We start from the raw sequence: 27,982 nt of genomic DNA, 5'->3' as shown, positions 1-27,982 counted from the left end.
CAACCTAACTGTTGTACCTCCATATTCTACTTTTTATAGTTTGTTTTGTCACTTCCTGTCAGTGTCCAAGACTAGACTTGAAAATAATGATGATGTGAAAAGAAAATTGCGACGGCATTCTCGCTGTCTTATTCACTCACACCTTGTGCATAAAAAAGCCTGGATTGACCGTGATGAAGTGAAATGTGCTCCTCGTGCAGGGAAGCTGGGTGAAGTGCCTTGCCCAAGGACACGGTGGCAGTAAGCACAGGCCAGGGGGATGGAGAGCCATTACCGGTTTTGGAATAACCACTTTGTCCAGGCAGGGACAGTGGGGCTGGCGGGCGGCGGGTAATGAGCAGGAGAGAGAGAGATCCCCCTCCTCATTTATCTCGGACTGTGGCCGAGGATACAAACCCTGCTAACAACGTCGTCGAGTTAACAACACCAGAGCTGCGGGATTTTTGAAAAAAAATAATAATAATTGCAATTTTCCAAAAGTATTGCAGTCATGAATAGATTTGCAATTTATATTACAAAATTGGAATTCAGTTCACTGTGCGTTTTTTTCAAAATATGGCCAGGAGCATTAGCATCTGAGAGGAGACTCAAATATGAACTAAATGAATACTAATAAGAATCTCACTTCAGAATATGTAGGTACTGCAGAGGACTGAACTTTACTTTACTGCAGTGCTGTAATTTACATGAGTAATATTGTTGAGAACTTGCTTTTACTCAAGTTCATTTAGAAGATAAATATAATACTTTCTACTATTTCTATAAAGGTCCATTTGTCCATGTGGTTTCTTCATATTAAAGCCTTTTAATGCACACTCCAGAGCAGTAGGGGGCGCTGTGTAGATGTACTGTCCAAATGCCGCTGGCTCACAACAAGGAAGAAGGTTTGTCCCCGTGGTGTTGCCGTACAGAGGGTATAACGGGTGCAAATTTTTAGTCTTTGAAGTGGCAAAGTTATACTGAACATTTTCAGATGGATTTATTTTCATTTGTATTCTTACTTTCACTTAAAGGACTATGCGGAGTTTAAAAATGTTAAAATTATGTACTTCCTTCCCCTACATATTCCAGCCATGTCCTAATGTGTAGAATGAGCTCAGACCTGTTCACCACAACTGTTCGGGTCCGAAGTGCCGTCATGCACGAGCTCAATATAGAAGGTGCAGTTACACGTATGACCTGAGGTGGCAGTAGTGAGCATGAAATGGCCAACTTGCATCCAGCCCCTTCAGTGATCATTTGAGCAAGTTGGACTTTTATTGGAGTGATGTTTGACCAGTGGTCGCTGTACTTTTATTCAAGTAATGAAATCAAGTACTTCGAACACAGCAGTTTTGTAGGCTCTCACTCCTCCGTGAATTTTCCATCACTGAAGACATTTTCAAATATTGTAAACAATCGATGAACCCAGTGTAATTGGCAAAATCCATCAGTCTGTTTTGTTTGTGATTGATTGTACATATACACATTATATAATCTACAAAACAAACAAATCTAGTTTCTTTGAGTGATAACATTACTTTCTGCAGATGGTTTGCAGACTGATTAAAGTTCCTTCACCTCTGCTCCTGACTCAGAGTGTGTAAAGATTCTAAAACATTCTTCTCTATTGCAACACAGAAAGCCCGCAATGCCAGCTCCTTATTCAGTTTCATCCCTATTCATCTGCAACGTCTCCATTTAAAACGGACATCAGGCATAGCTGATATTTCACATTTCAACGTCTATGTAAGGAAAAAAAAACATTGAGAGATCAGAAATGGGGCGGGTAAGGATTTTACAATTGTCCCGGAGTGCCCCCTGCAGGCCGCTGTGGGAATGATCATTTAGAAAACAGTGCAAAGTGATGAACAAGTGAAGTGCTTAAAGTGGCACCAAACACCCATTGGAATTGCCGACCGAGGGGGGCGTGGTCAGTGCCGTGAGAAACCGCGGTGAGCAGCGTCAGATAAACACGGACAGCTCTCACACTGCGCGGCTGATTAGCTGGCATCTCCATGGCAACGCTAAACGCTAATGACACACGCACCTGCTGCTTTGTGGATGTAGCGCTGAAAGCCCACACTTCCGCTTCCTCCTTTCGCTGATCAGATCGCTGCGTGCCACCGCCGAAAGAAAATCCAAACTCCACAAAACACACAAGCAGCTTATACTGGAAATACTCAGCAGAAAATACTCTAAAAACATGTTTATCAGCAAACAAAAGTGGGTTTGAACTTGGTTAATCACTGTGTTGCACTTGCACAATATTGATCTAAAACAGCTGAAACTAAATGTCCAGTCGTTTCACTTCCTGATTTTCAAGCGATCTCACCATTAGCCCCTCCCACCTCACCTTCTCTTGCTCCCGTTTCTGCACATAGAGAAAGCCTACTGTATATGGCCAGGGGCGGACTGGGACTGAAAAACAGCCCTGGACTCTGACCAGCCTGGCCCAAATAAGCGTAACTGCACTTCTACAAATACATATTTTAACCTCTGACCCCCCGCCTTAACATTAACGAGTGCATTTTCCCCAGTTCGGCTTTTTATTATGATTTTTTTTTACTGGTATCATCAGCAAAAAGAACGGGAAAGGTGGTCGTAGAAACAGAAGCAAAATCATTCATATAAATTATAAATAATAACGGTCCCAAAATTGAACCTTGTGGCACACCATACTCCACGGAATTCCTTTTAGATTCATGTTTTTTTACACTGGGCTTTACCCAAATCGAAAAGCTTCTCGACTGGAGATCAACAATGTAACGCCTCATTTGAAAGCTAAGGCCTACAAAAGTGACGGAAACTTTTCGTCACGTCGCCGCATTTTTGTCATATTTTTGTTGTTTTTTGAGCTATTTTTTCTATCATTTTTTGTTGTGTTTTTCTCATGTTTTGGTTGACTTTTCATCCCCCTTTTCTCACTATTTTGATGCTTTTCTTTTTAGCTTTTAGATTTGGGTAAAGCTTGGTTGAGGCGGGACTGGTGGCCCTTCTGTGCTCTTCCAGAACGGACATATGGCCAGTCCGCCCCTGTATATGGCGAGTGCTTCCTGAGTGTTTTTGTCTGGTGAAGAGTCAAAGATTACTCAAAGATGTGCGAGGGTGTAGTTTTTGTCAAGAGAACAACGTTGTAACACGGAGGAAGGCTCTAAAAAGTCGAGTTTGCTCAACAGCCTCCATTTCCAAAGCTCCGAAAAGTCGATTTTGCGTGACACGTCTCCAGTGAAGGAAGTGTCATAATTCCTCCACACCTTGCTCGCCGTCTTCAAAAGAGTCTGACGCCATTATCGTCTCTCCAGGTGTGCGATTTAGAAAAGCTTCGCGTGGCTTAAGCCCGCGAGAGGGGAGGCGACCCAACAGCCGGAACTCTTAATTGTAATCTGAAGTACTTTCTCTTACGGCGAAATGAACCCCCCCGTCTCGCGCCAACGTGACAAGAAAATTGCGGCGCCCGGGTTGAGGCGCCGCGCCGCGTTACCGTGAGTGATGGACGAGCCTGTCCCGCGTCGCTTCAAATCCCCCTTCACGTTCGGAGCCGAAGCGCCGCAAAGTGACAGCCATATTTGCAAATCAGAAAGTAATATTGTTGTATGTGATGTAGCAAACGCGCTCCGACAGATGGGAAGATTGATATGTGCGAGGATGCGCCGCGGTGATTTGGTGCCGTCGGGGGGAAAAAACGCAGAGGAATGAAGTCTCAAGAGAAGCGCGTGGACCTCCGCCAAGGCGCTGTCACGGCGGGGGTTCTCCGAGTCCCGAGTGCAAGACGAAATCCAAGCCTGAGTCATTCAAATGCAGTCTCAATCCGATACCCAAAAAAGTCAAAAGTCAAGCTTATTTGAGTCACACAACAGGTGGAAACGTTTGGTAGCAACAGTTAGCAATTAGCATGCTATCAAGCCAGGATTTAGCGTCAAGAAAGACATTTGCAAAAGATTGTGAACTATGTGACCAGTTCAACTGACGTTCAAAACCAGGGCGTGGGAACCATTGTGTTCTAAATGCCAAAACCTTTCAACAAGAAATGTAAGTTTAGCAAAGAGAAATAGAAGTATCTTTTCAAATGATTTATTCTGTGGGTAAATGTGCAGGACACAAGATAAATGTTTCTGATGGCCAATGAAAGCATCTTCAGGGCAACATGTGGGAGACCAAGGGCTGAACCTGGACCACTTGTGGCCTTAGTGTTTAGGCCTTAGTGTTTAGGCCACCTACTTGAGGGGGTTTTTCAGGATTTTTGAGTTCTTAAAGGAACAGGCCACCGTTCTTCCATTCTGAGATATGTTCTTGGCTGAGCTTAGACGAGTTGATGCGTACCTGTCTGGTCTTTGTGCGTGCCCTCAGTCACGCAAAACGACCAAACATGTTGTTAGCATTTGGCGTCTCCCAGTATATTCCTATAGCTCCAAACGGGGTAAAGTTGGAAGCTAACACGCTCTTTCATGGACACAAAGACCAGACAGGTACGTATCAACTCGTCTAAGCTCAGGTAAGAACATATAGAAAAACGGTGGCCTGTTCCTTTAAGAGGATGACTTATGTGTGTAAAAGCATTTCTCAAAATCATCTTGGGGGCAAGAGGTTCTTTGCTGGAGGGCAGGATTTTGTCCCCGGGCCTTACATTACCAGTGGTTCCCAAACTTTTTGGTCTGCGTACCACTTGAGTTGTTAATTTATACTCCAAGTACCCCATGAGTATCTTGCCAATATTACTACAAAGTGACCAGCTAAATAGACTATTGAGTGTTTAATAGTGTGTGGTGATCCAAATGAAGCTAAAATACACAAAACTCAAGCCTTTTACTGAAAAACATCATTAAAACTAACTTTCCTTTCCTTTTTAATTCTATTTGACCTTTACTTAACCAGGGAAGTCCCACTAAGATTAAGAATCTCTTTTACGGGGACGTCCTGGCCTGAGTGGGGAACCTATTGTACATGTAGGAACCTGGAGGAAACCTATACACAGGGAGAACATGCAAACTCCACAGAAAGGCCCCGTCCAGGTGGGATTCGAACCCAGGACCTTCTAGCTGTGATGCACAAGCACTAACCGCTGCACCACCATGCGACCTTTGAAATGAATATTGAAATTCTACTTAAAAATACAAGTACCCCCTTCTAAGTCCGTACCCCTGGTTGGGAAACACTGGGAAAACTGTCTTTATCATGGTGCCATTCATTTGTTTCCAAAATCATCTGCTGTGTTTTCCACCTGTGGTCATTCTCCCCGCTGCCAGTAGAGGTCCCTCCAAGCAGCCCACAAGATGATTAAAAGAGCAATCATCAACTGTCTTTTCATAAATGGAAAGCTAACACAAATGTGAATGCTGAGGTTTCTCTTACACATTATTTCCGATTTAAAATGAACTCCAGGTGCACCTTTCCACTGTCTTAATACGGAAGGAACAATAGACCCTCCCGAGTGCGACTGGGGCGCGCGCGATCCAATTAATTCTTCATATGGGAAGTAAATAATATAGGCCAACCCTGACAGGCGCCTGGTGTTAACAAGAATATTAAATCCGATCCATCCGCCGTGGCAGATAAAAGACGCGCACACATGACTGCGCTCATGCGATAGGCGCCTTTGAATTCCCACTGCCAATATTATCCCATAAAGCTGGTACTTTATTGTCGTTCCCGTCGCCGCCTGCAGAGTGCGCTCCAAGACGATTCGAAAATCCCGACCGGCCCTTTTTTAACCGTCATTTCCGTGCAGGGGCGTTATTTTCAAGTGAGATCAAAGCCTAGGTGCCCAAAAGAGTGCTTATAAGCCAGAAAAACGTGTATAATTTAGAGTTCTTTCATGATTCCGTACACGGGGAGGAAGTACGGACTTGAAGGGGCTAAGTCAGCTGCTGCGTGCCGGTGTCCGCTGCGCTAATCCTCTCCTCGGCCTGATTCTTTTTTTTTTCTGTTTTCTCTACTCGATTCTGTTTGAGCTCGCAGGCCACAGCGGACTGAGGCTCCCACCGGCCACCGCAGTGGGCATGCCGCCTTTTTCTCCAAGCGTTAGACCCAATTGTGAAGAAGACGGATGGGAGAAAAAAAGAAAAAAAAGATTATATGGCCATTACTGACGTGAGGTCGGTGCGAACGGTTTTGAATGGATCTCATTTGTGTGGGGAAAGATGGGAGCGAGAGAAAGAGCGTAGCAGCAGAGCAGGGGAAGCGAGTCAAAGGTTTTTTTTTACTACATACCAACTGTAGCCTCTGTAGCACATTTTAAGAGAGTAAAAAACAGCCTCACTGCAGGTTTGAATAATTTCCAATCTTCCCAGATAGTATGATTTTATCAAACCGGCCTTAAACCAATCCTCTGAACGTCTCTTTGTATTTGCTGGATTTAAAGTGGACGTGTCATGTGAAAATTGAGGGAGACAGCAATGATATTACGTGTCATTTTTAAGATTTAGAGGTTCTGTTGCATTATAAGGTCTTCAATGATATTGTTCTCATGACAATCCTATGACTATAGAAAACAATTGTTTTCTTTTCACAAAACAATTGTAAAAGAAATTGTTTTGTGAGAGAATGAGCTGGTCTGGATTTAGAAATGGCTTGGTCACACTCGAGGTTTTCTAATGTAATCCCCCGGAGAACCACACATTTTAATACAGTGAAAACAATCTTTCACTGATAGCTAATATTGATGGATCACGGGCTGTACAAATGTAGAGGACGGTTATGTGTTCACAATCAGTCAGTAGTAGAAGAAATTACCGAATCAAGCAAATGTCTGCTGCGTGTCTGCTCGGATGAAGAGACAACATTGTGGTTGATCAAAATAATCTATATTGCATTATACGTCTTTGTAACACTTAAGATTACAGCTCCATGTGAAGTCAGAGGTAACAAGACAGTAGTTTCACATAAGTACTGGTAATTACACATTAAAGTGCCAGATTTAAGAAAAGTGTCACAAAGTGTGCAATATGTAAGTGTATGTGTATCAAAGGTGTACAAGGTGTAACAAAGGTGTACAGAGCGTTAGCTTACAGCCTGCGCTTGTGTAGTTACACATTAGGTGTATTTGCATTAGTTATGCGGTTGTTTTCCCTTGTTCCACCTCGTTACTCTTTCTTCTTCTCTGTTCCCACTTGCAACGACACGTCATGCGCCTTTGTTGCATTTTGTACGCCTTTGTTACACTTCGTACACCTTTGTTACACTTTGTATCCTTTGTTACACTTCGTACGCTTTTGTTACACTTCGTACACCTTTGTTACACTTTGTATCCTTTGTTACACTCCGTATGCTTTTGTTACACTTCGTACACCTTTGTTACACTTTGTATCCTTTGTTACACTTCGTACGCTTTTGTTACACTTCGTACACCTTTGTTACACTTTGTATCCTTTGTTACACTTCGTACGCTTTTGTTACACTTCGTACACCTTTGTTACACTTTGTATCCTTTGTTACACTCCGTATGCTTTTGTTGCACTTCGTACGCTTTTGTTTCACTTCGTACGCCTTTGTTGCACTTTGTACACCTTTGTTACACTTCATACGGCCTTTGTTACACTTCGTACACCTTTCGCATGGATTTGGGAACCAATCACAGAACGAGAAGGGACGGCAAGATGATGACGAGCTGTTTGACATACGGAAGCTTGAAGTTTATTTATGGATTAAAAAAAAAAAAAGTTTATTTACGGATCAAACATGACAGCAGCAGACGCGACGCTATTTTTCGATCAAGCTTTAGGCCGTGATCTAAATAGTTTATCTCAAAAGTTTACAGTGGGTACGTCATACGTCATCGGATACGATGATACGATTGGCTGTGGCTACGTGCAGACGCATGATAGACATTCGTATCGCCCAATAAACGACTATGGACGATCGTAAACCACACCTCTCCTACGAGAAAATGAATTGGTGGTCCCCAGACTAAATATCACTTGTGATTTTAGTCTGACGTTAGCCAGGCTACGCTTTCGTTCACTTCGTACACCTTTGTTACACTTCCTACGCCTTTGTTACACTTCGTATGCCCTTTGTTACACTTCCTACGTCCTTTATTACACTGTGTACGTCCTGAGTTGCACTTCGCACGCCCTTTGTTACACTTGAGGGCTACAATCTAAATCTAAAGTTTTACCTACGTCCTCTTTAACAATAGGAAGGGTAACTCCATATACGCTGCCTGACCAAACTTAAGTGTCAGTAACTGTTCTGATCTGGAGCCGCTGCCGTTGGTCTGGATCAGGTCTAGGTTCAGCAACACTATTTGTGCCCTAAGAATATTATCAGCTGACGACCTGGACATCCTGAATGACCAGGCTTAATCCATCAACAGGTTTCTTCTTCCCTGATGGCACGGACATATTCCAGGATTAGAAACGGCCCTGGTGACACAATAAAGCCGATTTCATCCGCACCATCTACCAGGTTCCCATATTTGTGTTTTTAAACCAGCATTATCAAATCAAACCTTGTGATTTGAAACGACTCAAGAACTAATTCTGTTCGAGGATAAGATGAGAGCAGAAAGAAAGAAAGAAAGAAAAGTTCGGTTCTCAAATGAGGGTCCTAACAACAATAGCGGCGCGCTGGCTCCTTCTAGTGTCAGCCAGGGGTTTTGTTCGTTACTCAGTCCGTTGTTTTTGACAGCTCGTGACGGATGCTTTGGAGATAAAAGTTTCCAGGTCGACATGGCGTCGAGGGGGGAAAAGAAAAACAAATAAGAAATGAGGAATAGAGTGAAAGAGGGGACAAAGTTGGACAGTGTCAGAAGGGGCTGAACATCCCCAAGCTTATTTGATAAGATTTTGCATCATTTTCTGACTCGAACTCCTTACTGGCTCGTTATTTCCCTTACTTTAAGTCTGACTGTAGCCTAAAATGAAGTATTTGATTATCATTTTTACGCGCGAAATCAACCAGGAACGTAAACATGGCACGCATTTCTGTTGCGCTTTCGACTTGACAACTTCAAAGTGGCACAGATAACGCCGTATCTCCCGTTGCATTATGTAATTCCTTCCTCGGAGCGATTTGTTGCAGCTCGCAGCCACAACCTATCCAAATTACGCGTGCCATTTTGCACCAAAATTGCGCGGAAGAGAGGATGGTGCAACTTGGAGAAGACTTGGACGCGCGTTTGTTTTGGTTTTATTTTTACGCACGGCGCAGCAGAGTGTTTGGAGACGACTCACCGCTGAAGTTCCAGATCGGTTGGGTGGCCATGACTTCTCCGCTTTGGCTCCCCATTGCGCGCGGATGGCACAGTCCCTTCCCTCCTCGCGTACAAGTCGTCCCCTTCCAAAAAAAAAAAAAAAAAAGAAAAAAAGAAAAAAAAAAAAGGGAGACAATTCACGTTCTCATCCGAGCCTTCACTGCGCGCGCTTTAACAGGTCCATCCCGTGCGCCCGTCCGCGCTCTCCGTCTCCGGCACCGCGTTTGGCACACGCATGCTTCCCGCCCGGAGGAGGGAGAAAGAAGCAGCGCGCGTCTGGAGGAGGGGGGGGAGATTAACTAGGCGACTGGGGGTGAAGGAGGGGGGGCGGGGGGATGAAAAGTAGCGTGGCCAGCGAGAGATCCTGGACACGTGAAAGTGGCAGGTGTTTTGTTGAGGAGAAGAGAGAGGAGAGAGTGAGTGAGAAGGAGAGGGAGAAAGAGAGAGAGAGGGAGAGAGAGAGATAGAGGGGGGGTGGGTGATGTCATCTCCTCAGCCAATCCCGGTTCCCCAGAATCCCAACGGGGCGCGCGGTATAGTCTCGGGATTATGGCTCAGAACAGATATTTTAGAGCCAAAACGATTACATGTGAGCTGGTTTTCTCCCTTCCAGGCGAATAGTAAGCGGAATTTGTCAAACTAAGGGTTCCCCGGATCAGGCGGGAGAGAGGGGGCTCTGTTCCTTTTTAGGGGAAATGGTCCAACATTATTTCTTTTTTTCATTGGGCAAAGTGATAATAACTGGCGAATAGTAACTGGATGGATTGACAACATTAGGGACAATCAAAGCAAGTTTATGGACAATTGTATAAAACAGGGGTGTCAAACTCATTTTGGGTCCCGGCCCGAAATTCAGCTCCCACAGCGCGGCCGCATATATTAGAGACATTTTTTCCAATAAATGAATAATAATAATAAGTTGTGATTTGGTCAAAGCCCCAACTTAAGCTTCATTAAAAACAACGGCTTACTCTTGTATTGCACTTTACAAGCCTGTGTCACAAGTTCCTCAAAGTACGACATAGTCATTATTCATTCACTCCACACTCGGTGGTGGTAAGCTGTTATTGAAGCCACAGCCGCCCTGGGGCAGACTACCCATTTACTACGTGGCTATATAATGTGTTGTTCACATCCTGAGCTCTTATTATGACAGTGCCCTCTGCTGGACACTTTTGAAACTTTCCATTTTTTAAATTTAATGCCCCCTCGTGGCTAAGATGAACATTCTGGTATATTGTATTTATTTATTTATGGATTTATTTGATGGGACAGTGTATGTTAATGAACATACATGTCCCATGCATCTAAACAAGCCACGCTGGATTGTAGCCTAGGGCTAATTTGCATCCGTCCTCCCCCATTACCCAAAGGAAACCTACGCAGACACGCGGAGAACATGCAAACTCCACACAGAATGGCCCCGTCCCGTCCTGGTGGAAATCCAACCCGGACCTTCTGGCTGTGAAACACTAACTGCTGCGCTACCGTGCCGCCCAATTATGCTTTAAAGGAATAGGCCACCGTTTTTACATACTGAGATACGTTCTTACCTATAGCTTTGACGAGTTCTTTAGGACCTGTCTGATCTTCACCCGTGCCTTCAGTCACGTAAACACAGCGCAGACGGCGTTAGCATTTAGCCTCTCCCTCTCTCCTCTATAGCTCCAAAACAGGTCAAGATAGAAGCTACCAAGCTCTTCCATGTTTTCCCTATTTAAATATGGTTACGTGAAGTGTTACATGTTTGGCATCCGGACAGTAAAGTGAAGATTACTGTGCAGATTTCGAACTACTCCTGGTATTATTACGCCTTACAATATAGTTCCCCCTTTTATCCGCTTAGAAAATCCATCCATCCATCCATTTTCTTCCGCTTTCCGCTATCCGGGGCCGGGTCGCGGGGGCAGCTGTCTCAGCAGGGATGCCCAGGCTTCCCGATCCACACACACCTCCACACACACCACGAGGCCTTGTCCCACTAGGACATGCCTGGAACACCACCCGTGGGAGGCGACCAGGAGGCTTCCGGAGCAGACGCCCGAGCCACCTCAGCAGGCTCCTTTCGACGTGAAGGAGCAGCGACTCTACTCCGAGCTCCTCCCAGGTAACTGAGCTCCTCACCCGATCTCGGAGGGTGCGCCCAGCCATCCTGCGAAGGAAACTCATTTTTAGAAATTAGAATTTTTAGCTTAGAAAATCCACATTGTTTAATTTTGTGTAATTATACTTTGTAGTGGAACACTTCACGTAACCATATTTAAATAGGGAAAACGTGGAAGAGCTTGGTAGCTTCTATCTTGACCTGTTTTGGAGCTATAGAGGAGAGAGGGAGAGGCTAAATGCTAACGCCTTCTGCGCTGTGTTTACGTGATAGAAGGCACGGGTGAAGATCAGACAGGTCCTAAAGAACTCGTCAAAGGTAAGGTAAGAACATATCTCAGTATGTAAAAACGGTGGCCTATTCCTTTAAAAAATCGTAACTCCGCACACGAATGGGCTCGAGACTCAAATGTGGCCTTTCCCATCCTGGGAAAAAAAATGTGTGTTTTGCTCTCTGCAAAGTGACAACTCCGGAGTCAGAAAAGTTGGGTTTTCAAAGGTATTTCTCAACAATAAAAACACAAAGAAGAATGTAATCTAACCCCATTTATTTGTAGAATTTGTGAGCATGTATGGCTTTAAAATGTATTTTTTTTTTTAATACACCACAGGGAATGTCCAATATGTATCAACAAACACACATTTTCTGCCAGAGCCAAACCCTGTTCACCCATTTTCCTGTTTCTGAAGTGGACCGAGCCATTATGTCCTTACACAACCCACTCCAGTGCCGCGGAGTACTTCTAAGTACTGCAGTGCTGCGGGGCCCCTGGGTACTTCTACCTCTGCCACATACACACTAAAAGCCAAAAAGACAGAACAAAGCCCATTGTATATTAACACAAGCTTAGGGTCTTGCGTAACAATGTCCTAAATGTAACTACAAACCGAACGGCGAGTCGGCGTCAGGGAAACCTCAAGCTACAAGTCACACACACTCTAGTAGGAGTAGAAAAAGTAGTTGTAACTATTCTTTTTTTATCAGTGTAAACCTCTGGCCTTTAATTTGGAACAAAGACTCCTAACTAGAACCGAAAAAAAAATCATACCGGTACTTTAACGATACTTGGTTTTCGATACCGATACCTATTTGCTGTCTAGAACCAGAAAACAGAAAAAAGTTTGAAAGACCGCAATTTTGCTAAACCTTCTTGGATTTTCTTCAAACGTGGCACAGTCGATGCTAACATACCAAATATTAAGCGAGTAAAATATCAGGCATGTATCTGTTTTAATGTGGGAGATTTGAAAAGGAAAACAAAGAAGGCAGGGAGTCCTCAGGGGCATGTCTTGGGGCCTAGATACATCGCATAAACAAATGCCACACACACACACAGCTTTCTTTAGTAGCAGTAACAGAACGGTAGTAGTAGTTATAGTGGTGGTGGTAGTTGAAGTAGCCACAGCAATAGTCGCAGGTGTACCTAACAATCTGCCCGGCATATGAACATCGCGGCTGTGTTTAATTACCAGAGACAAGTGTAGGAGAATATTGTTCACGCTTGGTCATGTGCGCTCCCTCCGTGCTCCTGCGTGACAGCAGACGGCAGATGGCTCCCGTCTAACTCCTTCTACTCTCATCCGGGGCGCGTTCTGTGGGCTGAGACGCTCCACACGCTCCACACGCTCCACACGCTCCACACGCACCACACGCACCGCCACACGCACCGCCACGCGTGCACATGTATCCAGGAATAAACTGCTTTTGTTACAAACATGATCCGGCAACATGAAAGAAAGATCTGACCGAACAGGAGCGAGTCAAAGAGTGGGTTCAGGTCCTGCCAGGTGGAAGACGGGTTTGAATGCAAGTTGGAGTTTTAATTAAAGCTAAACTGATGAACTTACAACAACATATACAACAATAGCAAAGGTGCCCCCACTGATCATCCAGACCAGTGTTTCTCAACTAAAATGGCATCAGGACACACCATCAAGCTATGATGACAAGTTGCGACCCAGATAAGAATTCAATTTGTGTATTTTCTTCATAAATAATAGTAAAAACAAGCGGATAACGGTCATTTTAATAGACTTGATGGCGCTACTATACTTTTTAAGAGCATAAATGTTGAAAGAAATGTTCTCAGGGAAAGGGGTCAGGAGCAAAACCAGTGAGTGAGTGAGTGGAAGAGGACCTCACTATGACCATGCCTGCACTTTCCTTTTAACATGTGTCTGCTGTTCTTCTTACTGCAGACTTTGTCTTATTAATGCTACAATATTTCTTCTATCTGAAGTCTGTTCATTACTATTCACAGAGTCGTTGGTGTCGTGGTCTTAAGCCCTGTCCACAGCAGAGGGACAGAGGAACCCCGCCTATAGGGGTTGGACAAGAAGAACTGAAGCTCCAACAAGGACTGGACATTCTTCTGCGGTCTCGGTTCATCTGCTGAGGGACCCATTCACCCTGGGTTTATCTACAGCCTGTCCGTCCATGGGAGTGGATCTCTCCTTCTCTGGTTCTGCCCGAGGTTTCTTTTTTCTCCCACTGGGTTTCTTAGTTTTTCCTCACCTAAGTCTAAGGACAGGAGACACCCACGCGGCTGGTCTCCACCTGCTGCCTGAACTTTACATTGTCTTGTTTATTGTAAACTAATGTTCGTGTATTGTACTTTTAATGTGTTTCCTTGAGGTATGGCGACCTTGAGTGCTTAGAAAGGCCCCTAACAAATAAATGTATTATTAAAATGCATTATTATGCATTTAAGCCACATGTTTGGCTAGCAAATCTACAACAAGGCCTCTCATGTAATATCCCGCTCATAGTAAATTCAGTTTTTTCTGTTTTGTTTTATCACCAATAAACACCTTCATACCAAGAACAGCTTATATTTCATTATATTTATTGACTGACACATACAGTGGCTTTAACTAGCACCACAAACTTATAAGTAATAGTTATCATATGTCCATTTAACAGTTCCAGTAACAGTCAAAATGAGTGGTTGGTGGTGGTTGGAGAGGCTGATGGCACATGATTCACAGCCTCGTTTCCATCAGGCGACCCTAGGGCAGCTGTGGCTACAAAATAAAGTGACTTTGAGAGTCTGGAAAAGCTCTACGTACGACTAATGCAGCATGATTCTTATTTAACAATTTACAACAACTAAACCACCGAGGTAGTATCGACTGCAAGTGCAACTACTTCACTTCTTTTCTGCTACTACTACTACAACAACGACTTTTACTGACTTTAAATTACTACGACTAAAATAACGTACGCCTACATAACCACAAGTAGAACATTTGCATTGTTAGAGAATAAGACATACTGGGCTGCTCTGCGGTTTCGATAAAGGGTGTTTATCGGGATACGGCGAGGTGATGTCCCACGCACACGGGCACCCGGGGGCCTCAAGGGGCGGCCCCGAGGTGCACTGGCGGTCACGGGGCAATGAGGATATGCTCTCTGATGCACCAACACCATCAGCATCTGTGATAAGAAGGTAGAAAAATGATGATTTCAAACGGTTTGCATAGATTTAACAAAGCGTTGAAGCGTCAAGGTTGTCCCACATCTCACGTCTATTTTGACAAATGCTTCATAGAAATGAGAAAAACTGTCGATATAATAATATTTTTTTCAACCTGGCTACACATTCATTTAAAAATCTGCTTCTGGATGAGATGTCAGAGGCTAGATCTCGTTTTCAGACTCATCAAACGCAAGTCCATCACATTAAAAAATCCCTCTCCGAAATCACTCGAGCGCTCAAATTCCCCAAATGGTTCCGAGCCGCCGTGATTTTAATTGTGTTTGTCATCTCCTGCGTTTTTTTACTCCCGACGAGGGGGTGGGCTGCGAGCGCGTTTTAATGTCGGCCCAATTAGCGCTGCCATTTAAACTCATTCTGCTAAAACACTAAAAACGCTTTTCAAAAGGCTACACCGATTAGTCAACCGCGCCGATAATTACTGTCAAATTAAGAGCGCGAGTTGTCACCGCGATGCCACAATCCATTAGCGATATTTTTTGGGGAAATCCGTTTGTTTGAAATGTCCCGATGTCTTGCCTTTGGTGGTTTGGAGGTCCTTGTCGAGGAGGGAGGAGGAGCGTTGGGACTCGTCTCGCCCCATGATGGCGTCGTCGGATCGGCGCAGGTTCTGGAGCAGGAAGTAGGTGGTCATGAGTCCCTTTCCTTTCACCTCGATCTGACCGCGGTCCGCTATGTCGAACCCAGCGTCTTTCAACTCACTGAAAGTCAAGGTGGTTTGAAGACAAGATGCTCAAGATTAGGGGATCTGCTGTAAAAAAAAAAAAACATCTGTGGGGCCTGGGCAATGATGATATGGAATGATTGGCTAAAATACTTGCAGTAAAGAGTAAAAAAATAGGTAGGGCATTCCACCTATTTGCGTAATGTGTCCGGAAATAGCTTCACCTGCTCTGGATCCCGCTCGGGGTATAGCCCAAAGATCAATGTCAGGAAGCGTAAATGGAAGAAGAAAAGTGGGGCAAGCGCAGACCCCTGTGGAACTCCCCGGGCCGCGAACTGTGTCAGGCTCTGAATGACCGATGGACGCGAGGCCATCTCTGTTGAATAGATTGGCCGTTCAGAAGTAGGACAGACGGGTCTGACGGGTCGGACCACATGACTGACAAAGAGGGACGAGGGAAATCATGTGGGGGTGAAAGTTAAAGACACGGGATATTTTTGATCCAAAGCAAATATAACCGTCAAACAGAGATGGGAAATATTTGTAATAAATGGCATTCTGAATTTACTAGTGACTAATTGAAGTACTTATTCATTAAAATGTCATATTATATACACATATAAACAGTAATCTATGTATCTATCATTACATATATGTAGATTTTACATTACATAGATTTTTAAAAAGGCTTATATTTGCATGCACAGGTTATAAATAATTTGAAAGATATTTTTTCATCAAGGGTCACATATTGAAGTGTATTGAGCATGGAGGGCCACGCTCCCCTCAGCTTTATTTATGCTTTGAAACTTAATCCCAGCTCTGTTGCTCTATAAAGTGATCGTTTCGGATGCTTTAATCTTGTGGAATTATTAAAACTTCCAGCATATTTTTGTGCACCCCTGGCCTACAGTACTTAGAAAATTACATTACCATATTGATACACAAAATGTAATTGCTACAGAAAAAAAAAACATCACCTAAAAACATTGAATAATGCTCAATAAATATATTACAAGCTTAAAAACAAAGTGGCCTTCAGCTTTGAATACAGCACATTCTCTGTGGCGTTGTTCCAATAAGCATCTGCAGTATCCAAAGATTAATTGTTCTGTTTGTTTCTCTCCAAGATCTTTTATTGATGATGGGAGAGTGTGACCACTGCGTAAAGCCTTCTCAAGCACATCCCAAAGATTTTCAATGGGGTTAAGATCTGGCCTCAGTTAAATCCAGGACACATTATTTGGTCAGTATATATCCAGGGTTTATACAGGCAGAAGCAAGTCTAATTTAATACTTTTTAATGCCCAAATACTATATTTGAAAGAAAACATTGGTGCATATTTTGTTTATTAAGATTTGCAAACATTTCATCTGGGGCTGAACGATATGGACAAAATTTCATATCTCAATATTCATGCCAGATATCTCGATATCGATGTGATACTATATAACTACGGGTTAGTGGAAACCAGGCTTTTTTCAGAAAAATAGATATAATAATAAAGAGTGCAGTTTTATTGATGAAAAGCTATATCGTTTATGTCTTGCTTTTTTCGATTTTTACTGTTTTAAATGTTCATATCTTGATATCAATATGATAACGATATATATCATTGCTTGTTCGATATTAATATCTTGAATGTTCATATCTCGATATCGATATGATAACAATATATCTCTCAGCCCTAATTTCATCAAACAGAGGAAAGAGACAAAAACGGCCAACTTTTGAGCAAAGAAAGGACCATCATTTTGATGTTTTCAATCAGGAAATTGTTGAGTGATGTTATAATTTTCCAAGAAATTTCGATTTAATATCAGCTTGAATCCAATTTAATTAATTTATAATTTAATGCTTCTTAATGACATAACTTTGGCCCAATTCATGTAATGACTTTTAATGCCCTGCGGAAACCCTGATATTGACATCAAATCAATCCCAATCATTATCATATCGTCTCTATAACTTCACTGGTATGAGAAATATTAGCTCTTTATTTAGATTCAGCATATACACTTTCTCTGTGTATGTGGTCGTATGTGGTCTGGGGCATCCATTTAGCAGTGCTTTGCCATAAACTACTTCTTTTATACCCTGGCTGAGGCGCTTAGGAACGAAAGTATTGTGTATTGTGGGCATGAAAATAGTCCATGAATGTGCCTCCGGTGATGGTAATGATTTATTACTGCAGTCACAGCAGAAATATGTGTATTATTTTTAGCTCCCTCTCTCAATTGTTAATATGCCGTTATATTTGGTGACAATATGGCAGAGGCCCTATATATTGTGAATGAAACATTGCATATTTATAAGCGCAGGGGGCACCAGCACAGCGGACACCTTCCTTATCAAGTGACAGAGACGAGTACTGTGTCTCGATGGCACCTCTGTGTGGACAGGAAGTGTACTGCAGCACAAATATAGCTCTGATTGAATAATGAGTTCATTATAGCAGCTGTAATTACATTCCTTAATAATTGTAAAGAAGAACGGATTGTTTCCCGACTCCCTCTCTCACCTGTAGGTGGAGGCGCTGAGGTGGATGTGGTCGGGCACCCCGTGGCTCTCCATCCGGGACGCCGTGTTGACCGTGTCCCCGAACAGACAGTAGCGGGGCATCTTCTGCCCCACCACCCCCGCCAGGACCGGCCCGGAGTGCACCCCCACGCGGATCTGCACAGGCGCGGCCACAAGTCAGGATGAAATCAAAAGAGAATGACCACGAGTCGTTCACTCTGCCCAGAACGAAATGTTCCCGTGTTTTTAAGCCTTTACACGGGTGAAAACAAAGCGGTCTGTGGATTTTGGACGGTTTTTCAAATATTTTTGGCTGCTGGGAGCTGGCAGCCCTGGCGAGATGGGATCATAGACAACAGACTGGGGTGCCAATTGAAGTGCAGTGTTTCCATAATTAGAATAACATTAAGATAACAAGGTCCAACCAAATTAATTAAAGGAATTGTCCATAAAAGATGCAGATGAAGAAACCCTGTAGTTTAGATCAGCGTCTAGATTGATTTCTGCACTAAATAAACTGCATCACCCTTAAAGTAGGGGCAGGGGCGGACTGGCCATATGTCCATTCTGGAAGAGCATAGAAGGGCCACTGGCTCTAGGGCCACCGGTCTGGCCCCTCACTTTACCTTACCCTCACCCCCGGGCGTGACCGAGCTTTACCCAAATATAAAAGCTTAAAAGAAAAGCATCCAAAAATAAAAATGTGCTGGAAAAGCCACAAAAAAAGTGACAAAAACATGACAAAAAACCCCTGAAAAACAAGAGATGAAAACACAACATAAAAGCCAGAAAAAAGTAATGAAAAAGCAACAAAAACAAACAACAACAAAAACATGACAGAAATGCAGCGACAACGTGACAAAAAGTTACCATCACTTTTCTAGATTTGAGCTTTCAAATGAGGCGTTACAGTGTTGCTCTTCAGTCAAGAAGCCTTTGGATTTGGGTAAAGCCGAACTGGAGAAAATGCTCTCGGTTAAAGGGACTATAAGGAGTTTAAAAATGTTAAAACTACTTATAAGTATTTTCCTCCCCTACATGTTCCTCCAGGTCCTCCTGTAGAACGAGCCCAGACCTGTTCACCACAACTGCCTCTAAAATCCTGCACTGTCGCTCAGAAAGTGCCGTCATGCACAAGCTTAATATAGAAGCTGCAGTTACACGTAAGACCTGAGGTGGCAGTAGTGAGCATAAAATGACTAACTTGCATCTAGCCCCTTTAAGGCGGGTGGTAAGAGATTAACATATGTATTTGTGGAAGTGTCACATTTACGCTAATTTGGGCCAGGCTGACAAGGGTCCAGGGCTGTTTTTCAGTCCCAGTCCGCCCCTGGGTAGGGGGTACACGGACTACCACTGAAAGGTCCACATTACAAAAAAAGTTGGGAACCACCTACTTCTGACTCCTTACCTGTATGGGCTGCCCGGTCACAGGGTTGGTGACTTCCCGGGCCGCGAGCCTCATTCCCAGGGCGAAATTGGCCACATTCTGAGCGTGAGAGTCCGTAGGCACCGGAACGCCCCCCACCACCATGTACGCGTCCCCGATGGTCTCCACCTGAGCGGGACAAAGGAGTTCAACCGTCTCACGTCATATCTGTTTGGACATTTCCATTAGCGCAGGCCGCGGGACGTCCCGCTGAGGGAAACGGCCGCACCTTGTAGACGTCGTGCACGCTGGTGAGCCGGTCGAACTTGGAGTACATGGAGTTGAGCATGTGCACGATTCTGATGGGCTCGCAGGCGGCGCAGATGTTTGTGAAGGTCACCACGTCACTGAACAGGATGGTGCACACTTCAAACTCCCCTGGAATACAACACTATTATTATTTATGTACAGCCAAGATCAGTCACGGAGCTCTACATGAATACTCCACACTTCACAAAGAAATGTCGGGAAGACTTAGGGTCCGATCTTACGTCTGGCGCAAAAACAGCTTTGCTCAAGACGAAGTTGGAATCTTGAAAAAGTAGAAACAGCGGTGCGTCAGTTCTTTTGCCGATCGCTTAAGAAAAAATGGCTTGGGGCAAACCGCCATTGCTATGCCCAATCCCGTCAGACCTTGGAAGCTAAGAAGGGAACTGTGTGTGAGTGTTGGTGGTGGTCGGAGGGGCCGATGGCGCAGACTGGTTGCCTCGCTTCCGTCAGTCTACCCCAGGGCAGCTGTGGCTACAATAGCAGCTTACCACCGCTAGGGCTGCAGCTAACCATTATTTTGATAATTTCTACCGATTATTTTCACGATTAATCGATTAATCGCTTGGCTGTGAAAGGTGCATGGAAATTGTATTTTTTCCATTTTTTGACCACATAAAGCTAAAGTGGCGCCGCTTGAGGACATGTTGATGGAGTAAACTTAAAGTAAACATTTGTAGGAGGCCCTTTGTGCTAATTCTGCTTTCTGATTGGACGAGGCAAAGACAGATATTTATGAAACTTACAATGTACAAAACACTTCAGACCCTCGCTTTAAAAATAAAGTAGGTTTTCATCCAAAATACATAATTGTCATGTCATTTTTGCTCAATTTTAACCTGTGTTCACTAGAAAACCATTAATCGATTACTGAAATAGTTGACAACTATTTTAGTAATCGATTAGTTGTCGATTAATCGATTAGTTGTTTCAGCCCTAACCACCACCAAGTATGGAATGAATGAATAGTGCAATGTAAAGCGTCTGAGTGTCCAGAAAAGCGCTATATAAAACCAATGCATTATTATTATTATTACAACGAGCGCTTGCAGCTTCCTTCTCTCTACATGAGCTCTAAACTACAAACTTTAACACTGTCCAGCTCCCAAATATATCGATGCCTGGGTCCCGCTGTAGCAGCCGTATTAAAGAGGGCGAACAAAAAACAAACAAACACCAGCACGAGCACCAGCTTCATGAAAAAAGGAGACCTTTTTTATGTTTTTAGGACGTTTGTGGCATAGGAAGTGATATATATCCATGTTTCAAGGACTTGCTAATGGCCCATTGGTGCAGCATGGTTGCATCCTGTATCAATGGAATCTTGCCTTGTCTTGTATCTCTGCCTGTGCCCATTTCAACGGAATGGAAATAGAAATTTTGTCAACACAGAGAGATGAAGGTACAATTTGTGCAAAATCTTAATAACAATAGCTTAGCCTTGTATTTGCGCTTTACAAGCCTGTGTTACAACTTTCTACACTATAAACATTGAACACTGGTTATGTGTGCACCAGATATTTGGTTCTCATGAGGTGTGTAAAAAACAAACACATGGCAACATCCAATTGTCCAAAAGACCTTATCAACATCAGAGCGATACATGGGCCACTGTGCTTCAACCAAATCGGCCCATAACTGACCTGCCTCCACGCTCTTGCCATCTTTGAGCTGGTTGGCGATGTGGCGCGGCAGCATGGCGTAAAGGAGCATCTCCGTCTTCTCCTTCTCCACCTCCAGGTAGTGGGACAGAATCCTCAGCTCCTCCTGGTCAAATGAGTAAAGCATCATCATGTACGGCAGCTAAACCAAGACCACTTCACCCGTCACATTTTGTCGTGGTCACCTTCTTGCGCTCCAGCTGGTTGGTCAGCTCCATCTCGGCCAGCCTCTGCTGGTTGAGCAGGACCAGGTCTCGGGTGACGTCGTGCTGGGCCAGGTCGGCCAGGTGCAGGCCCGACTCCTGGAGCTCCCGCAGGCTCCGCAGTTTGGGGGAGCAGAGGTACAGCATGCAGCCCAGGGAGTCCATCCACACCATCTGACCTGGAGAAGAAGGGACAGGGGGGAAGCAATGGAGGAGGTTCTTATCTGAGCCAGTGCATTTCACTCACACTTAGAAAGACACAATGTTTCACTCTCCCAACTTCTGTGTGGCAGTTTTTGGTTCTGACAATGTGAACATATACATATGGCATCTACAAATAAGTCAAAATTGCATGAAAAACAGCTGAGATCTTTAAAAAAAAAATAAGATCCAGCTTTGACTAAAAACTAGCAGAAGACTCAGTACAACATGGATCTGTTTTCTTTATTGCCTCTACAGTGAGCAGGGCGCAGTAGCCGGGCCTCACCTCTGAGTTTGATGGCGCTTCTGTCTGAGCAGCTCTTCAGGACAAACTGGCTGTTGATGAACTGTCGAATGCTCTCGATGGTAAAGGTCACCTGCCGGAAAAAACATGGTGGCAACACGTCAAATCGAGTCACTGCAGCTCAGGACGAACCCTCCATCTGATATACGCCATTTGTTTTACAGTATAATGACATATAAAGCACTTTACTTACTTTACCACAGCTTTAACGTGTTTTATTGGTCAGTTTATTTAGAAATGCGCAGCAAAATTTGCTCAAACTGAGAATATTCAAATATTTTCTCAGAAGAGGAATATTTAGTTAAAGCTGGCTAACTATTGGTGTCCTATGGTCATAGTATAGAAAATGTATTTTCGCCATTACAGAGTATGCCGTAAACACTGCATAAAACAGACTTCGCCTAAGTTTGGATGAAGCAATGGAAGATGAAAGTCCATTTTGCCACAGCTCAAAGCTGTACATGGGTGTGAAACATGCAAATAATTCATTTGCTGAAACAATTCGGAAGAGGGATTGTCAGAGCTAGAAACCACTTTGGGCTCAAACTAAAAATTTTACAGTTTCAACAGAAAAAATCAGGTAGCCCAGCTTTATTCTGAGATTTTTCTCAAATAGAGGAACACAAAAAGAGATGTGAAAAATGACTTTGCTGGGAGGAGCTAACAAAGTTTAGGGATGAGCTAACAAGATTATTTTGAGAAATATTATCACATGCACCCCTCCTGGAACCACCACCTTAGCACGGTGGAGAGGTTTGAGCACCCGAATGATCCTGGGAGCTGTGTCGGGGGCTTCGTGCCCCTGGTAGGGTCTCCAATGGCAAACAGGTCCAAGTTGACGAGTCAGACAAAGGGTAAAGGCCCCTATTGAGAGACAACAGGCCCGATTAGAATCATGAGGCCGTCCTTCCATGGACCCAACACCCGCATGAGGAGCCATAGGGGCTGGGTCAATGTGATTTGGGCAGCTCGGATGGCTGCACCCACGACTTGGCAACAACAAGTGGAAGAAAATGGATGGATGGATTATTACATGCATATCAAATACTTGTACATTGTAAAAATATAAATATACAGCCAGTTTCCAAGAGTAAGCCTCTCAAGGAAGAAATGTCAGTTGGTTTTACCTGAGGGTGGACCAGAGTGAAGTGCTGATCCACCGCGGCGTCATCTCTGAGCAGAGCGGGGAAAAACTTGTGGATGTTCACTCCGACCTGGCGGACTCTGAGCTACGAGACGCGGAGAAAGCCCCACGGATTACGCACAAAGTAATGAGGCAACGTGTCAAATGAGGAGGAAAGGAAAGTATTTACATTAGTGTCAAACACCATGTGGAAAGGGAAGGCATGGCAGAACGACTTCTCCTCTATCCACAACTTCTCAGGATAGCACAGACTACAGGAGGGCTCGGGGCGGCCTGGAAGTCCAAAATATCAAAAATCAATCATGTAAGATGGAGAAAATTTGCATCATCACAACTTTTGAACTACCTTTTTCTATGGCAGCCATTTTGATCCGGTCCCATCCACTCTTCTTCTCAAATCTGTCTGTATTCTGAAAATCAAAATCAAAAGCAGCCTGTTTTTGCGATACACTTAAGATGCTTGTGATGTGTGTGTACTTGTATTGAACTAACCTCACTGTCACAGGGCTCACTCGGGTCCTGGTGATTCTTGTACATCTGGACCAAGAACACCACATGCTCTTGTTTCCCGGTCCTCTGCTCCTCCTCCGTCTGCTGCAGAACCACCATCCGCACTGTGCAGTCAAAGAAATCCTGCGCCACTGCCTCGATGATGCCTGGAGGAGCACGGCAGGACAGTACAAGTACATACTGGTAGTACATTAACATACATAGTAATTAACATTGAATTAATCAAGAACAATTCATTAGTTAAGCGTGACGGATATTTAATAACTACCACTAAAAGTTAGACAATAACTAATGAATTGTTTATGATGAATTAAGTGTTATCTCATCATTTATTAAGGCTAAAAAAGGTGTACTCATTATAAAGTGTTACCCTGTATTATCAGTCTAGAATGGTTAGCCTAACATAATTTGTTGAGGATGGGGTATTAGCATTAGCATCTAGTATCACTTTTTTGGTTCGTTTTGTCAGACACTAAGGTTAGAGATGTTAAAGATCTTTTACCTTTACATGTTTCAGCGCCATCTGCAGGCCGTCATCAGAAGTATCACCGGCGTGCGGTGACGTGTCACTTATCAGCTGTTCTTACTTCCGAGGGGTGACCAGTCTGATGGTCCCAACAGGTCCGACAGACTGGTCACGCCCCCTGCCGCCTGGTGGATTCAGGGCGACAGGGGGCGTAATCATTGGAGGAGGGTGTCCCAGGTGTCTCGGAAGTAAGAACAGCTGATAAGTGACACGTCACCGCACGCCGGTGATACTTCTGATGACGGCCTGCAGATGGCGGCTGAAACATGTAAAGGTAAAAGATCTTTAACATCTCTAACCTTAGTGTCTGACAAAACGAACCAAAAAAGTGATACTAGAACACAAGTAGACACAATGAACGTTACGAAGTTTATAGCATTAGCATCTCTTTTTAGCTAATCGCAGCCAAGTGTGGAAAAATCTATGGACGAGGAACGGGCTTCTCTGTGGTCCTCATGGCGGGGAGCTGACATTGCTGTAATACCACCCCCTGGTGGCCAGGGGCGACTCCAAGAAACACTTGGGAGAATTTATTCTAATGGGACTTCAAACGTCCCTAGAACGGCTTAAAGGCCTAGCTTCAAAAAGTTTTTCTTTTTCTAAAAATCTTTATGACCCATGTGACAACACTGGGGTGGGTGAAATTTTTCTTTAACCACGCTGGTTTTGTTCATCAGCCCGAAACAGTAGAAGCATTTTCAGTGCATTGACTGGATCCAGGGCCTGTCAATCAAGTTCTGGAGCTCTGTGGAGACTCCGCCCGCTCCTCGAGTGCAGGGCTTCCCACCTTTTTGCCCTTTAAAGGAACTGCGTAGGAGGAGATTGAGCGGCCATTATTATATTATATCTATGGGGAAAATAGAGTAAAATGGTAACAAAACATGATACTTGTGTTTTTTAAATGGTTAGCAGCAGCAGCACTCCATTCATATTTCGATTAAAGTGTCTGTAGTTGTTGGTGAGGAGCAAATCATCAATTTTTGTGAGTTTGTGAGCACCTTGTGACATTAAATATTTCACTATACTTATTTGATTCAGCTCTTAGGAGGATGTCAGAGAGCTCAGGAATAAGGATTACTCAAATACACATAGGATACTTCTACTTTGGGAGAATATTCTGGAAATCAGTTCTTATATTGTAAGCAAGCAGATTTTTTTTTTTTTTTGCACCTGGGACGATGTGGTAAAGTCCTTTCCTGTCGGAGTAGTAGTGAAGCAACATCTCCCCGTCGTCCGTCACCTCCACACGGAATGAGGGAGCGTTCATCTCCTACAAATACAAAATGAACACGTGGCTTACAGTTTTGCATAGTAGTAGCAGAAAGTAGTAGTAAAAAGCAGACAGTACTTGCACATGATGGTACAGCAGTCCACATACCTGGTAGGACAGGGCCAGGTAGCTGTGCAGCGAGTCTAGATTCTGGATGAACTCGATGAGGTCGCCCCCTAGTGTCCGCAGCATGGTGTCGTAGCCGGCCTGTTTGCAGAAGCTGAAGAAGTGTTCTCCAAACTGCTTCAGCAGCACGTCGGCCGGCACATCTGCAAAACAAACCCCGTAATTACCCGTATTTACTGGGAATTTATGCAAATTCGTATGTCAACAGCGGAGATGGGGAAACAGATCTGCTATTAGGCCTTACTCCCGGGGGGGCCCACATAACGAGAGAATGGGGACAGCCCCGGGTTAGCGCTAAAAGTGCATCTATTATTGATAAACTAGCAATAACAGCGCAGAGATTTCGTAATATTTACGCACACATTTGGGTCCTTCCAGATAAAGTGTATATGTGGCTCGGGAAAGTAAAACTGCAATCATAGTAGTATTATTATAGGCTTATTGAGTACATTGGTGAGGCGAAGCATCGTGTTATCATTCAGCGCCAGAGCCAAATGAGATTTTTTAGTTTTCATTTTGGAGCCGCTGAGTTTATAAGAGAGTTATCAACATTATTTTGATGAAATGTTTTGCACTCATGATAGAATGACAATTTGAGAATAATCTGTTTTTCCTCCATCAATATTGCAGCGGCCCTTTAACTGCCTATTAGCGATTACTAATAGAGCAGACATTCTCACAACATGCTTCTTTTTATGTTCATGCTTTTTGCAGGTTTGGTTATAATGTCAAACACTTATCACAATCTCACACTGTGTTGGTTATAAAACGAGGAAAACATGCAGTAGTTTCGTCTCACTTCCTGATTCTCCAAGTGATCGCCCCATTTAAACCCAGTGTTGTTTTAGACAGCCAAACATTTCTTGGATACACAGGACTTCAGGATGGACTTTTTAGGAACAGGAGGAGCTTTGTCTGATACTGGAGAAGATTCAAAGATTACTCAAAGATCGCGAGTGAGTGGCTCAAAACAAGGCTCCAGGTCTGTTTTCGACCATAGACCAACATTGTAACCTTTAAAAAGTTGCTTTTGCATCATTTAACTTTAATATGGACATATAGTAGACACTTAAAAAACATGTCTACTAACTATTTGATCACTGTTGTTATAATGATAAGGATAATATATAAAGAACATCATTTTACTAAAGGTGTCCCGCAAGGATCAGTTTTAAGACCTACTTTATACTACACACTACTTACTATGTATGACATCAAGGCAGCATACATTCTTTCTTTTCTTCCTCAGTTTAAAATTCTAAAGGTTTATGTCAAGAAAAGACAGCAGGAAGTGAGAGACTGGGTTGCTTACGTTGCGAAACAGTGTAAACAACCTTTCACTTTGAGCTAACGGCATGCTATGGTTTGGAACAGGTCACGATCAGATTCAGAAATCATAGCTCCAGAAACTTAGCAACGGAAGATGAAACAACCGAAATGAACAGAATTACTCAAAACTGCGAAAGCAACATATAGACACAGGACATTCTTCTTGCATGAACTTTAAACAGATTTGCTTTGCGGTTAGCTAGCGGGCGACATTTGACCTCACTCTCCCCGTGGCTTATATTCGGAAAATATCTCAAATTGAGTTATTATATTTGGCAAGTACAAAACGGCACTTGTTTCGGAGGGAGCCGCGGGTCAACTCCTCGTGGACCTTGTTAGCACGTCGGCCATCTTTGCTCTGGTCTAATTGAATCGGGCTCTCACAGGGTTTCGCGCCTCGCACAATGGTAATAATCATTTGTTTTGCTTGCGTTTTCCAGGGCTAGATGATGATAACAATAACAATCATATCATCACAAGTGCTGTATCAATCATTTACCCAACAAGGTGCAGGCTTCTTGCACCAGTTTGAGCGTCACGGCGTCGTCGTAGACTGTGTAGGTCATGAAGGGGTCGTGCAGTCCAGCCAGAGAGCTATAATCAAAGTATACAAAAGAAAATAAGCAATAGAACTTTATGCGTAGAGGTGGTAAGAGGTTCCATACCTGAGAGTGTCCCATGTTTCCTGTCCGAACCGCTCCATAACCAGAGACTGAAGGCAACTGTTGATGAAGCCATACTGGAGATAAAGCAAGTGGAAGAAACTGTTAGCATTTCTATTCATATAAGAGCACTATCGTTAACTTAATATAGCTGAAAGTGTAAAACCATATCACTAACATAATACGACTCACCATGTCTGCTCTTCTTCTCTCTCCAGTCAAATGACCACACTGCACTGCTGACACCTTCAGACGCTGATCAGAGCAGAGGGACTCCTTCACCCAAGTTTACCAACACCTAAGTTTCATGGGAGTCACACTTCCTGACCAATGAGCTGCGAGGACAAAGGGAGGTAAGGTAACCATTTGATCATCCGAGTGTATTCATCATGA

The 27,982-nt window shown here is 43.7% G+C and overlaps 3 protein-coding genes across 3 annotated transcripts in view; all 3 read right to left on the bottom strand.

The window, feature by feature from the left end:
* Positions 1–9,472, bottom strand: part of LOC306981817 (muscarinic acetylcholine receptor M4-like) — an 86,204-nt gene extending 76,732 nt beyond the window's left edge. The window contains exon 1 of the mRNA XM_079581529.1: positions 9,153–9,472. Coding sequence (XP_079437655.1) covers positions 9,153–9,207 — 55 coding nt within the window. The 5' untranslated portion in view covers positions 9,208–9,472. The remainder of the gene's footprint in view (positions 1–9,152) is intronic.
* The window catches only part of LOC306981815 (SLAIN motif-containing protein 1-like), a gene marked incomplete at its 5' end in the record, with an annotated part of 310,788 nt that overhangs the window by 213,978 nt on the left and 68,828 nt on the right, over positions 1–27,982 (bottom strand). The window lies entirely within an intron of this gene.
* LOC306982005 (guanylate cyclase soluble subunit beta-2-like) lies at positions 14,533–27,660 on the bottom strand (the record flags this gene model as incomplete). The annotated part of the gene is made up of 16 exons (XM_079581747.1): positions 27,593–27,660; positions 27,427–27,521; positions 25,581–25,741; positions 25,373–25,472; positions 23,659–23,822; positions 23,513–23,576; positions 23,336–23,439; positions 23,150–23,251; positions 22,005–22,095; positions 21,500–21,696; positions 21,297–21,420; positions 19,616–19,764; positions 19,369–19,515; positions 17,959–18,113; positions 15,292–15,473; positions 14,533–14,711 (listed from the first exon to the last, which is right to left on the bottom strand). The coding sequence occupies exons 1-16, from the start codon at positions 27,628–27,630 to the stop codon at positions 14,533–14,535; spliced, it is 2,052 nt and encodes a 683-aa protein (XP_079437873.1). The 5' UTR covers positions 27,631–27,660.

This window comes from Gobius niger (assembly GCF_951799975.1).
Source record: "Gobius niger genome assembly, chromosome: 23".
Lineage (NCBI taxonomy): Eukaryota > Metazoa > Chordata > Actinopteri > Gobiiformes > Gobiidae > Gobius > Gobius niger.
The sequence above is the reverse complement of the archived record's forward strand: the minus strand, read 5'-3'. Positions and strand labels throughout refer to the sequence as shown.